General features: G+C 41.1%; 1 protein-coding gene across 1 annotated transcript in view; it reads right to left on the bottom strand.

The window, feature by feature from the left end:
- Window positions 1-12,347, bottom strand: part of SLC28A2 (solute carrier family 28 member 2) — a 50,441-nt gene extending 38,094 nt beyond the window's left edge. The window contains exon 1 of the mRNA XM_042252526.2: window positions 12,041-12,347. Within this exon, the coding sequence (XP_042108460.1) occupies window positions 12,041-12,083 (43 nt within the window). The 5' untranslated portion in view covers window positions 12,084-12,347. The remainder of the gene's footprint in view (window positions 1-12,040) is intronic.
- Window positions 12,348-13,972: the final 1,625 nt, after the last annotated feature.

The raw sequence follows: 13,972 nt of genomic DNA on the forward strand, positions 1-13,972 counted from the left end.
TGATTTTGGAGCCCCAAAAAATAAAGTCTGTCACTATGTTCATTGTTTCTCCATCTATTTGCCATGAAGTGATGGGACCAATTGCCATGATCTTAGTTTTCTGAATGCTCAGTTTTAACCCAGCTTCTTCACTCTCCTCTTTCACTTTCATCAAGAGCCTCCTCAGTTCCTCCTCACTTTCTGCTATAAGGGTGGTGTCATCTGCATATCTGAGGTTATTGATATTTGTTCTGATAATCTTGATTCCAGCTTGTACTTCATCCAGGCTGGCATTTTGTATAACATACTCTGCATATAAGTTAAAAAACAGGATAACAATATACAGCCTTGATGTACTCCTTTCCCAGTTTGGAACCAGTCTGTTGTTCCATGTCTGGTTCTAACTGTTGCTTCCTGACCTGCATACAGATTTCTCAGGAGGCCGGTAAGGCTGTCTTGTATTCCCATCTCTTTCAGAATATTCCATAGTTTGTTGTGATCCACACAGTCAAAGGCTTTGGCATAGTCAATAAAGCAGAAATCGATGTTTTTCTGGAACTCTTTTGCTTTTTCGATGTTCCAACAGATGTTGGCAATTTGATCTCTGGTTGCTCTGCATTTTCTAAATCCAGCTTGAACATTTGGAAGTTCTCAGTTCACATACTGTTGAAGCCTCACTTGGAGAATTTTGAGCATTACTTTACTAGTGTGTGAGATGAGTGCAATTGTGTGGTAGTTTGAGCATTCTTGGCTTTGCCTTTCTTTGGGATTGGAATGAAAACTGAACTTTCCAGTCCTGTGGCCACGGCTAAGTTTTCCAAATTTGCTGGCATATTGAGTGGATCACCTTCACAGCATCATCTTTAAGATTTGAAATAGCTCAGCTGGAATTCCATTGCCTCCATGAGCTTTGTTTGTAGTGATGCTTCCTAAGGCCCACCTGACTTTGCATTCCAGTATGTGTGGCTCTAGGTAGGTGATCACACCATTGTCATTCTCTGGGTCATGAAGATCTTTTTTGTATAGTTCTTCTATGTATTCTTGCCACCTCTTCTTAATATCTTTTTCTTCAATTAGGTCCATACCATTTCTGTCCTTTATTGTGCCCATCTTCGCATGAAACGTTCCCTTGATATCTCTTAATTTTCTTGAAGAGATCTCTAGTCTTTTCTATTCTGTTGTTTTCCTCTATTTCTTTGCAGTGATCACTGAGGAAGTCTTTCTTATATCTCTTTGCTATTCTTTCAAACTCTGCATTCAGATGGGTATGTCCTTCCTTTTCTCCTTTGCCTTTAGCATCTCTTTTTTTCTCAGCTATTTGTAAGGCCTCCTCAGACAACCATTTTGCCTTTTTGCGTTTCTTTTTTCTTGGGTCTTGAGCACTGCATCCTGTACAATGCTACAAACCTCCATCCACAGTTCTTCAGGCACTCTGTCTAGAGATCTAATCCCTTGAATCTGTTTGCCACTTCCCTTGTATAATCAGGGATTTGATTTAGGATTAATCAGACTCATTCTAGCTCAAACTTTATCTCTGTTTTCATTTTTACTTTAGATAACTGCCAGTTCTGGAGTCAAGCCCAGGCATAGTTATAGGCACAGATCCTAGCCTTCAGTCCAGGTAAGATGATGCCAGTGATCACATCTGTCTTCTCTTGCCCTTCCTCTTCCCTCTTTCTTTTTCTGGTAAAAGGTGTAAAGAATAATCCATATTCATCTTGTAAATGCAGGCTACAGCATTCATCTCACTTTTCTAGCAGATACAAATTTCCTTTAAATGCAGGTACAATTAATAACTGGAGAAGATTTCAAAATGGCAACCCACTCCAGTATTCTTGCCTGGAAAATTCCATGGACAGAGGAGTTTGGCAGATTACAGTCCATGGGATCGCAAAGACTCCACCATGACTGAGCAACTGAGCACAACTGATAACACCCAACTGCCAAAAGGGAGAGAATTAATCTGGCTGGTCAAAGTGAAGTGAAGTCGCTCAGTCATGTCTGACTCTTTGCGACCCCATGGGCTCTAACCTACCAGGATCCTTCATCCGTGGGATTTTCCAGGCAAGAGTACTGGAGTGGGTTGCCATTTCCTTCTCCAGGGGATCTTCCCAACCCAGGGATCGAACCCAGGCATCACAGGCAGACACTTTACCATCTGAGCCACCAAGGAAGCCAGCTGGTACTTCCTCTCATTGCCCCAAGGGCTCACAGACTTGGGCGTCATTGTTTAAATGTTTTCTTCTTGTCTTATCACTTAGAGTTTGATAAGTTGTCTCAAAGTGCAGATGAGCAAGAATGAAATTATTTACCCAGAGTCAGCAGCTAGTTAGTGACTAATCGAAACCAATATCCTGAATTCCTCACTTCTGTTTCTGTATTATTTGTGGGCTGTAGGGTGAAAGATAAGAGATATTTCTGTTTCTGCAGTTTTTTCAAAAGATTTTCCTGTACTTTCACAGCTCATCCTTATAACATTCTTATAAGCAAGTCAATTACTTATCCTGTTCTAGGTACAAAGAAAATTATATTCAAAGAAGATGAGCAGGGTTTCTGTGGTGGCTCATTGGTAAATAATTCACCTGCCAGTGCAGGAGACATGGATCCAATCCCCAGTGCAGGAGGATCCCACATGCCGCAGAGCAACTAAGCCTGTGTGCCACAACTATTGAGCCTGTGCTCCAGAGCCCAGGAACCACAACTACTGAAGCCCACACACCCTAGAGCCTGTGCTCTGCAAGAGGAGAAGCCATCGCAATGAGAAAGCCAAGCACCACAACTACAGAGCAGTCCCCACTCACCACAGCTAGAGAAAGCCCAAGAGCAGCAATGAAGACCAAGCACACCCAGAAATAAATAAAATAAAATAAAAATGAGCAATTTGTCTAAAATCATACAGCTGATTAGGGCAGAGCCAGAACTGGAGGTTTGCGATGGTCATTACCATGGACGCTTAGCCTCATAGCTCTCCTAAAGTCTAAGGGTTGTTCCTAAAAGACCAGATGGTCTGTCACAACCCCATCTGAGAAATAAGTAGGGTATAAACAATAAACGATTTTATCCTCCCTCCTTTTACCTCTCCCTTCATTACTAGTAGAAAGCAAGCAGGACTAGACAGCATATAGAAATTTCCAATTTTGGTCTTAAAGAAGCAGCTTGTATTCTACTAACCCTCCTGCTGAGAAAAAATAAAAAGGCTAGAAAGTGAAGAAAGTCGCACAATTGTGTCCAACTCTTTGTGACCCCATGGGCTGAAACCCACCAGGCTCCTCTGTCTGCAGAATTCTCCAAGCAAGAATACTGGAGTGGGTTGCCATTTCCTTCTCCAGGGGATCTTCCCGATTCAGGGATCAAACTCAGGTCTCCTACATTGCAAGCAGATTCTTTACCAACTGAGTCACTAGGGAAGACCCCAAAAAAGGCTAGACAAATATTTAAATCAATAGGAGACAACATTGCAGAGCAACCAGTGGAGGCAGAACTTGAAGGCCTATGATCCTTGAGAGAAGAGAAGCGCAACAGTTGAGTTTCACATTCATCCTAACTCTTTTTCTGAGGACATTTTATTTTCCAAATCACAAGCAGTCTTTTTGAAAGGGAAAAGAAAAAAGAAAAAAAAAAAAGAAAAGAACCATGAAGAAAGAGCCTAAAAACCTGCAATCAAATTTCAAAGTCATTGGCCAACTCAAAAATTTTAGATGTTCAAAACAAGAAACCAAGAAACTCAGTGAAAAACAATATTTGGAGTGGTTAAAGACCAGAGATATCAGCAACTATGTGCTGCCAGATAGACAAATATTTGTTTTGGATCTTGATAAACACATCAAGTTTTCTATTGAGACCCTAAAGGCTCCATAGCCTAGTAATAAGAAACATGTCTAAAGAATAAATACTATGCCCTAGGGGAAAGACATGGCACCCCACTCCAGTACTCTTGCCTGGAAAATCCCATGGATGGAGGAGCCTGGCAGGCTGCAGTCCATGGGGTCGCAAAGAGTCGGACACAATTGAGTGACTTCACTTTCACTTTTCATTTTCATGCATTGGAGAAGGAAATAGCAACCCACTCCAGTGTTCTTGCCTGGAGAATCCCAGGGACGGGGGATCCTGGTGGGCTGCTGTCTATGGGGTCGCACAGAGTCGGACACCACTGAAGCGACTTAGCAGCAGTAGCAGCAGCAGGGGAAAAACAAAGCTGAAATAGCAAGCTTAAGACAAAGCCTCGACAGGATCAAGTCAATCCACTTCTACCTTATCTGAATGAGGAAAGAAATGCTAATCCTCTTCAAGTACATATAACATCATCCAGAGCCCCTACAAATGTCCAATTACAATGTCCAGCATCTAATTTTAAAATATAAGAGATTCTAAAACGAAAAAAAAAGGAGGATCAAATGACCAACCCCCTCAAAAAAGAAAACCAGATCATAGAAACAAATTCATAAATGATCCAGATATTAGAAATATCAAATAGGGCCTTTAAAATAACTATGATTAAACTTTCAAGAAAATAAGGGGAAAGGTGGAGAAACAGATGAAGAGATGGGAGATTTAGAAAAGACAATTAAAATCTGTAAAAAATAAATGCATATTCTAGAAATTAAAGGCTAACTGAAATGGTTTCATGAGCTACGTAAAGCAAAAGACAGGGTGAATGAACTCAAAAAGTGGTCAACAGAAAACATCTGAACAGCATAGAGAGAAAAAATTGAGGGGAAAAAAAAAGAGAATAAGACTTCCATCTCCTATTAAGGAGGCAGAACGCTGGAGAGTCTTGCTCCCCTCATTAAAACAACAATTTCAAAAATCCAGATAATCTGAAATTTTACAATTTTTGTTTAGCCAATCAGTAACCTGGGTTACAAGTCACCCACCCAGTCTATGGCGTTTTGTTATGGCAGCCTGAGTAGATTAAAACTGAGGCTTATTATGAAGAGACAGTAATTAAGGCAGTGTGGTGTCAGAAAAGGCACTGACACATAGTCAATGGAATAGGGTCCAGAAATAGACCCACAAATATATGGTCAGCTGGTTTTCCACATGTTATAGAAGCAACTCAATGTTAAAAGGATAATGTTTCCAACAAATGGCACCACAGCAACTGGGTATCCATATGCAAAAAAGAAAAATTAATTTCAATTCATAATTTGTGCCCTGTTTTAAAAGCAACTCAAAATGGATCAAGGACTGAAATCCCAAATCAGAAAGTATAAAGCTTCTAGAGAAAAAAAAAAAAACATCAAATCTTTGTTATCTTGGACTATACAAAAATTTCTTGGATATAATGTAATGTCAAAAGCATAATCCATAAAAGAAAAAACAATAAAATGAATTTCCTCAAAATTAAGAACTTCTGCTCTCCAAAAGACACCATAAAGAGAATGAAAAGATATACCATAAATAGGTATAAAATATTTGCAAATTTCAAATCTGATAATAAACTTACAACCAGAATATTTTTAAAACTCACAAAACTGAATATTGAGAGGAAAAAAAAAAACAAAAAACAAGCAAACAACTTGATAAACGGGCAAAGATTTAGATATTTTACCAAAGAAAATATCAGGTGGCAGAAAAGCATACGGAAAGATGCTACCTCATTAGTCATCAGGAAAAGGCAAATTAAGACCACAATGAGATACCACTGTATACCCATTAGAATGGCTAAAACCAGAACGGCGGGGCGGGGCGGGGCGGGGGCGGGGGGGGGGGGGGGGTTGCGGAGGAAAAGAAAGAAAAGAAAAAAAGTTACAATACTAAGTACAGATGAGTTTGCAGAGCAACTGGAATTCTCACATACTGATGGAGGGAATGATGTCTACAAGTGTATACAAAAACAAATTATAAAAATCAACTATATTTCTATGTATTAAAAAAATGAATTTTAGCAAAAGATACCTTACAATACAATTTTTTAAATAGAGTATCTTCAAATACTTCTCTCTCTCCCCCATCTGTTCTTTCTGGGACTCCAATCAGATTTGTAGCAGGCCCTTGATGACATTCCACAGATTTCTAACACAGTGTTGTGCCTCTCTCCTCTATGCTTATTTCAAATAGTTTCTATTGCTATGTATTCAAGTTCACTAATCTTTTCATCTGCAATGTGTAAGCTGCTACTAACCCCATCCAGTGTACTTTTCATTTCAGATGATGTATTTTTTTTAATCTCTAGAAGTTTAATTTCAAACATATCTTTTTTATATCTTCTTTTTTTATACCTCCTATTTCTCTCCTACTTAAGCTCTCCTGCTTTCTCTCCTACCTACTTCTTCCATCTTCTTGAACAATATTTTAATACATATGGGATGGGATATACAATAAATATTAAAATATTTGCTTCAAAGTTTTTGTCCTCTATATCTATCATGTGCCATTTCTGTGTTTTTTCTATTGACTGATTTCCCCTTTTGTTACAAGCTCTATTTTTATGCATGATTACATAAAGTAAATTTAAAATTAAAAAAAATGGTAATTTCAAGTCAGAGGACAGTTAAAATGAGTTTTACACATTTGGGTGCTGCATTTTTTTTGCATTCCTTTAAATACTTTTGGACTTCATTCTAGAATGCAGCTAAGTTATTACCTGGAAACAGTTTGAATCTAGCAAGTCTTGTTTTTTTTTTTTTTTGCTTTGTTGCTGCTGCTGCTGCTGCTAAGTCGCTTCAGTCGTGTCAGACTCTGTGCGACCCCATAGATGGCAACCCACCAGGCTCCCCCTTCCCTGGGATTCTCCAGGCAAGAACACTGGAGTGGGTTGCCATTTCCTTCTCCAATGCATGAAAGCGAAAAGTGAAAGAGAAGTCGCTCAGTCGTGCCCGACTTTGCAACCCCATGGACTGCAGCCTACCAGGCTCCTCCATCCATGGGATTTTCCAGGCAATAGAGGTTCAAAGCAGCCTTTAAAGGGATTTCCTGGGTAGTTCAGTGGTTAAGACTCTGAACTTCCACTGCAGGGAGTGTGGGTTTCCTACATGGAACTAAGTTCCCACCTGTCTTGAGGCCAAAGAAAAACAAAACAGCCTTTAAACTAGGACAAATTTGGCTCTACTACTGAAACAATCCTTTCCTGAGAACTTGACTCAATGCCCCAAGAGTTAGGTCTTTCCACTTGAGTCAGTAGTTTCCCAGTCCTGTGCAAGCTCTAAGGATTTTTCTGATTGCTCTTTTCCAGTTCTTCTTTCTCAGATCTCAGTGGTTTCCTCACATGCCTGTCCTTATCAGCCTTCTCTCTGTTACTTTCTCCTCCTCTGTACTCTGTCCTGTGAATACCAGCCATCTTGAACTGAACTCTGAACTCCATGAGATCATCGGGCCTGGAAACCCTTTCCAGGCAAGCTAAGACAATCACAGGGTTCATCTTATTGCCCTTTCAAGGATCACCATCCTGTGCTGTCTGTTGTCCAATATCTGAAAATCTTTTCAGTTGTTTACGATGAGAGTAAATCTGGACCTTGTCACTCCATCTTGGCCAGAAGTGGAAATCTATGAGTAATTATGAGTGCCGACTATTGTGCTGGATGCAGCCTTAGATGCTGAGGACACAGTCGTGACCCACACAGACAAGGGTCCTGTTCTCCTGGAAAAAAGCTTTTTTGAAAAAAGAATAAGAAAAAAAAGGACCTCCAGAGAAGCCCCTATAGCATCTTTTTAATCTTATTTATTTTGCCTGCAGTGGGTCTTCGTTGTTTTGTACTGGCTTTCTTTAGTTGTGATCAGGGGTTACTCTTTATTGTAGGGAGTGGCCTTCTCTCACTGTGGAAGCTTCTCTTGTTGTGGAGCACAGGCTCTAGGTGCATGGGCTTAAGTAGCTGCAGCACACGGGCTCATAGGCTTAGATCCATAGCATGTGGAAACTTCCTGGACCAGGGATCGAACCTGTGTCCCTTGCATTGGCAGGTGGATTCTTATCCACTGTGCCACCAGGGAAGTTCCGGGAAGAAGCTTTTTAATAAAGGCCTGTGAAGATCAGTATTGGGTTCTACAGCAGGAATAGATACAATTAAAAAGTCTTCATTCTGCCTTTCAGGACTTTCAGATCTACAGCTTCAAAAAATAGCATATTACACTGGAGGGCAGACGATAGGCAAAGAGGTGAAGCAGACATCTTTATAAAAACTTTGCCTATCATTTTTTTGTTTGTTTGTTTTTGCTCTCTTTCTTTGTGTGATTCTTTTCATTATTGTTGTTTTGTACTTTTTTTTATTTTTTGACTACCATTTTGTAAACAGAATGGTAGTTGGCTGTAACAAAGCAGCATTAGTTTAAGAACGAATGTGGGTAACTATTCATGGAATGTGGGTGTCCATTCAACAGAATCCTAAATTGAGTTGACTTATATGAAGTGTTTACTTATGTCAGTGCTTGATAGGGACAGCTTTTTCCCTAACTTCAATTCAACAAATAATTATGGACAAATTCACAGCTCAGAGTAGTGTATGGTAGCTTTTCGTCCACTCCTATGCAACTTGTATTATTATTCCTATAGTCTTCTGCCCCCAGAAGAATCTCTTTTATTCAAGATCACCTCCATAATTTGTGGGGCCCAGTGTGAAACTAAAACATGCCCCTCCTTGATCAAAAAAAAGAATTACCAGATGTTGACAGCAGAGCAAAGCAAGCATGGGACCCCTCTGAGAGTGGGCCTTGTGTGACTGCCTAGGTCGCACACTCATGAAACCATTCCTGCTCCCGTCTCACCTCCAAACAAATTCCTCTATGATGCCCTCAACCATCTGTCAGACAGACAGGAAGGCTCTCCAGCAGCCTGGTAACACAATTAACACAAACACACAAACAAACAGTCAAAACATTTGCATCATTTGCAGATCGAATGCACAGTGCTTCTCCTAGGGTTGAAACACAACAGGAAACACTTGGTGGATAACAAATAATGAAGAAATCATGCCCTAAGAAAAGGAGTTAGTTAGCATAGCTTTGATCATCAGGACCTTTCTGGCACCCATGAAATCTTCCCACATGGGTGATCCCTTCTTGAACTCTAAGGATAAGTCTACCAGTGTTCATACCACACTAATGTCATTTAGCAATCTTTGGAGAAAAACTTTAAAATGAAGGAATTGGGACCTCCCTGGTAGTCCAGTTAAGACTCCATGCTTCCACTGTCAGGGGCGTGGGTTTGATCCCTGGTCGAGTAACTAAGATTCTACATGCAGCATGGCTTAAATAAATCAATAAAATGAAGGAATTATATTTAAAGGAAAGGCAGAGAACCAGCAAACTGAAAATTTCAACTTTCCAATCATTAACTGAGCTACTGTTAAGTGCATACAGATCTACATTATCTTGTTATCAGTTAAAGAAGAGAACAGATTGAGAAATTATCCTGCTTCCAGAAAGGTAACTGAAAAAAATCAAGTTTCAAGGAAAAGAACTTTGCAGCCCTCCCCTTCCTCCCATGCTCAATTACATCTGGCCTTGGTGCCAGCCAGGATCATAAAATAGCTGCTATCTGGAGGAGTGAGGCAGGTTATCTTGTAGAATCTAACAGATTTTTAGAGCAAAATGGACCTTTAAGATTGTCTTGTTAACCACAACAGAACTGACTGTGAGCAGTGCAGGGCATCAAGCTGCAAACAACTGCCTGATCGGCAGGGGGTAAGGACTCTGTGCTCTGCTGGTCGTGCACTTGGGCCTGCAGTGAATCTGACAGTCTATTATACACCTTCCACTTCATGAAGATGACATCCATTCCCTCTCTCTACCTGTGATTTGAGAAGTCTCCCCTCACTCTCCTGTCTTCCCAAAAGCCTGAAGGTCCTTTCCAATTAGATGATTCACTGATGTCTCAGCACCAATTGTTCTAAACATGAAATTACACTTATCTTGTCAAATGCCATCTCCTCCCAAATTCCCTCTGTTACCCTCTAGGTAAAGCATTCCTTATCCTTACTTTCTTCTTCTGTCCCCGTAGTGGTACTTTCCTCACTTGGCCTTGTGAAGAGCTAGGCATATGCCCGAGCCAGGTACAGGGTCTGGGCTAGAGCTAGGGCCTTTCTTCCCTTTCATCAGAGGGGAAGTTCCCTGAGAGAAGACCTTGTGAAGGAGAAAAAAAAAGACACAGAATAGGGTGCAAAGGAAAGCATTTAAAGATCCATCTCTTCAAAGTCACAATTTTGGAAAGAGTGGACCCTAAACACCAGGCCATGAAAATCACTGGGGACAGCTAATGGCAGATTTAAAGGAGTGGTAATGACAAGCGTTTTCCAAGGACCCCCTTATTTTTTAATGTTTTCTATATTCAACTATGATTTGTTTTTTGAAATGTTTGACATTTCTTATGGAATTCTGCTGTTTTTTAAATTTTGTCTATGAGAAATTTAAGGTCTTTTTCTCTTTAGCGTTGTCTCCCACACAGGTTCCCTTCAGAGTAATGAGACATTGAAAGTGTAAAGGGTGTGAAACTAGAGGAGGGAGATGATAAATACCCTTCCATACCGCAAGCATTGGTCTTGGCCAATTCAAAGACCAAGCACTAGATAACCCGTTCTTTCAGTAAAGAGTTTCTAGAAATACCTAATTGAAAGATCAACCAAATGTTCTCTCACCACAGAAAGCAGAGTGAAACTATGGTAAGTCCTAAGGAACTAACCTTTGTGCTCTGTTGTTAAGAAATCTTATTCCTAAAGATTCTTTCTCAATATCCTGTTTGTAATTTCTCTGTCTCTTTGACTCTACTTCCCTCTCTCTTTCATCTCTGTCTGTCTCTCATACCCCTTCCTCTCTGTTTCCCACCTCTGTTACATCTTGCAGTGCATTGCCTAAGAAAGCTATGATAGCCAGAACTCTGGGGAACAGCTCCTAGTGGGGACCACTTCAGTCCCTGCAGAGTGGAGCTGGTGACTGAGACAGGCAGAGATGAAGGTGTGTGTGTCAGGGAGCAGGTGGGTGAGCAGTCAAGGCTTTATCCTGGGAGCGACTTCCCTGATGGTCTCATGGTTAAGATTCTATGCTTCCAACACAGGAAGCCTGGGTGTTTGATCCCTGTTTGGGTAACTAGATCCCATATGCTGCAACTAGGAGATTCCGCATGCCCCAGTGAAAATCAAAGATCCCATGTGCCACAACTAAGACCCGGTGCAGCCTGACTAATTAACTATTTAATATTTTTTAAGGCTTTATGGGAGAATGAATGAGGCTCATGAAGAACTCAGTGAGGCCCTGCAAGCACAGTCATGTGGTCTAGAGATTCAGCATTAACAACAATCTCCCACAATTAGTCTTACAGGACTGTGACTAGAATCTTTATTTTCTATTTGCTGAACTTCTTGGGAGACTTTTGCCTTGGGTTCTGATTAGAAAAACCTAATCTCTAGTATTCCTTATTGATCTGTAGTTAGCTAATTATTTCCCATGGTTAAATTGTGAGCTGGACAAAGTCTAGGAAAGCTGGTGTTCATTTCTCACTTCTGACCCTCCTCCTAGGTGCTCTAAGTATACCTTATTGGTGAAAGTCTATTCTTGTTTGAAAAACAAGTTATAAGGAAGTAATCCTTGGCCAAAATATTTGTTTTTAAGCATTTCAAGGTTTTTTTCTACCTCTCTTTCTTCTTCTTCTTCTTCTTTTTTTTTTTTTTTTTACTTTTAAGGCAGGATTGGAGCGATTTGGAGTCAGAGACTCCACGAGAAATGACTTCGTGCCTTTAGGGAAAGTATTTTAACCATCTTGAATCTCGAGTTCCACTTCTGCAAAATGGAAGTGATAAGTTAATCTGCCTACAAGATTGAGAGTCTGCTTACTAAATGAAAACAAAAGGGAAAGGAGAAAAAAATGTTTGTATAAATGGTAAGATGTTCCCAAAACTTTAGTACCTGAAGTATAAACATCCTAATATGGATCCTTTTGCTTTTTTAAAAAAAAGCTATATTGTTCATTTATCGTATTTCAGGCACTATTCCAAGCCTGACATGTATTTCATTCGTTTTCTCATGTAATCCTATCCACACACCTTTGAGGAAAATACTATTATTATCCCAGTTTTCCACACAAGGAAACTCAGGCTTAGAAAGATGAAATACTTAAAGAGGTTAAACAACTTACCCAACTGCTGATAAGTGGAAATCTTAGTTTTGAATCCAAACATTGGGTATTTCTCAAGTAGAGCTGAGAACTCCCAATCCGTAGGTTCCCAAATCCCCTTATCTCCCCTAATCAGAGGGTGGTGATAGGGGCATTGCAGCTGGGGCACTGATTCAGACCCTCAGTTCACATCTTCCCCAGGAAGCTGTTTCAGTTCCTGATAAAGCCTTCTAGAAGCAAGTATTGCAATAAAGATAAGTTTTGATATAATGGCATTCTCCAGAAAGGAATTAAGGCAACTCTGACCGTAGGGAAGGGCAGCCGAGATGCACTAGCTTGGAAGTCTGTAAACTCTGCCTGTGATTCAGTCCATAGGTCAGTTCTCCAGAACTCTTCCAGGCCTGTTGACTTCCAGGCCTAAAAGAACAGAACCTGCCAGCAAGAAAGATGGAACAGAGTGGTGGCCACCATCTCATTTCCGTCCTATCCTCTCCACCTCTGCAAGCCTTTCCAAGGAAACCACTGACCATATCACAAAGATAGGAGAAGGGGCCCTGCCTGGGTCAGATAGGGGCATGGAAAGGAGAGGCCATGTCTGAGACATGCAATAAAGGACAGCACAGATGACTGGGAAGCCAGTCTTTGGCACTAAAGCCCCCTCTCTTCTCCCTTTTCTCCATCCTGTCTTCTTCCTCTCCAGCCTGATCAAAATCTGTCCTCAGGAAAAGATCAGAGATCGGCTGCTTCCCTGGGAACCAAAGTCAGGAAGTAACCATGTAGTTTCTGTAGTTTCTGTGCCCTGTAAAGGGCTTTGCAGAATTGGTGAGCAAAAGAGGGAGGTGGGCTTTGTCATAGTCAGGTTTATTTTCCCTGTGCCTAGATCAGTCCCTGGCTCTTTAGTTGTTGACTGAACAAATTTTGGAGGCCAGGGAGTCCTTTTCACAACCCTTAAACTGAACATCTAATGGCCCTGGGCTGTGGGCCTGTGGGCCACAGAACTTAGATCTTCTGAGCAGAGGAAGTTTGGATGCTAAGAGATCCAGGCCTGTGTGGGTGTGAAACCAACACTAAGTACTGTATCACTACATGTACCCAGGGTGCCCTTCAGCTCCTAGCAGAGATTTATAAGCCTCACTCCAGCCTCTAGTCCCTGCTTCCAAAATTCCAGAATGCTGGCTATACCACTGGAGGACATGCCCCCACCTTTCTGGGGCACAGAGCAACGGGTCTGGATTAAGACCTCCTCACTGCTAATGCACTGAATCATGCCACCCTCCCCCCAATTCAGGCTCCTCCTGTGGCTCAGCTGGTAAAGAATCCACCTGCAATGTGGGAGACCTGGGTTCAATCTCTGGGTTGGGAAGATCCCCCAGAGAAAGGAAAGGCTACCCACTCCAGTATTCTGGCCTGGAAAATCTCATGGGCAGAGGAGCCTGGTGGGCTGCAGTCCATGGGGTCACAAAGAGCTGGGCATGTCTGAGTGACTAACACTTACTTACTTAACCCCCAGTTCATATGATGAACCATTAAACCTTAATGTGACTACATTTAAAGTAAGGAAGTAATTAGCTTTAATGAGGCCATAAGGGCAGGACCCTAATCCAATAGGAATATTGTTGTTATTACTGTTGAATACTTTGGGCACCTGATGTGAAGAGACAACTCATTGGAAAAGAACCTGATGTTGGGAAAGATTGAGGACAAGAGGAGAAGGCAACAACAGAGGATGAGATAGTTAGATAGCATCACAAACTTAATGGACATGAATCTGAACAAACTCCAGAAGATAGAGAAGGATGGGGGAGCCTAGTATGTTGCAGTCCATTGGATCACAAAGAGTAGGACATGACTTAACAACTGATAAACAAACAAACAAAAAATTGTTCTTATAAGATAATACACCAGAGTAGTCACTCTCTCTCTACCATGTAAGGACAAAGCAAAAAGATGGCC

This window comes from Ovis aries, chromosome 7 (assembly GCF_016772045.2).
Source record: "Ovis aries strain OAR_USU_Benz2616 breed Rambouillet chromosome 7, ARS-UI_Ramb_v3.0, whole genome shotgun sequence".
Classification (NCBI taxonomy): domain Eukaryota; kingdom Metazoa; phylum Chordata; class Mammalia; order Artiodactyla; family Bovidae; genus Ovis; species Ovis aries.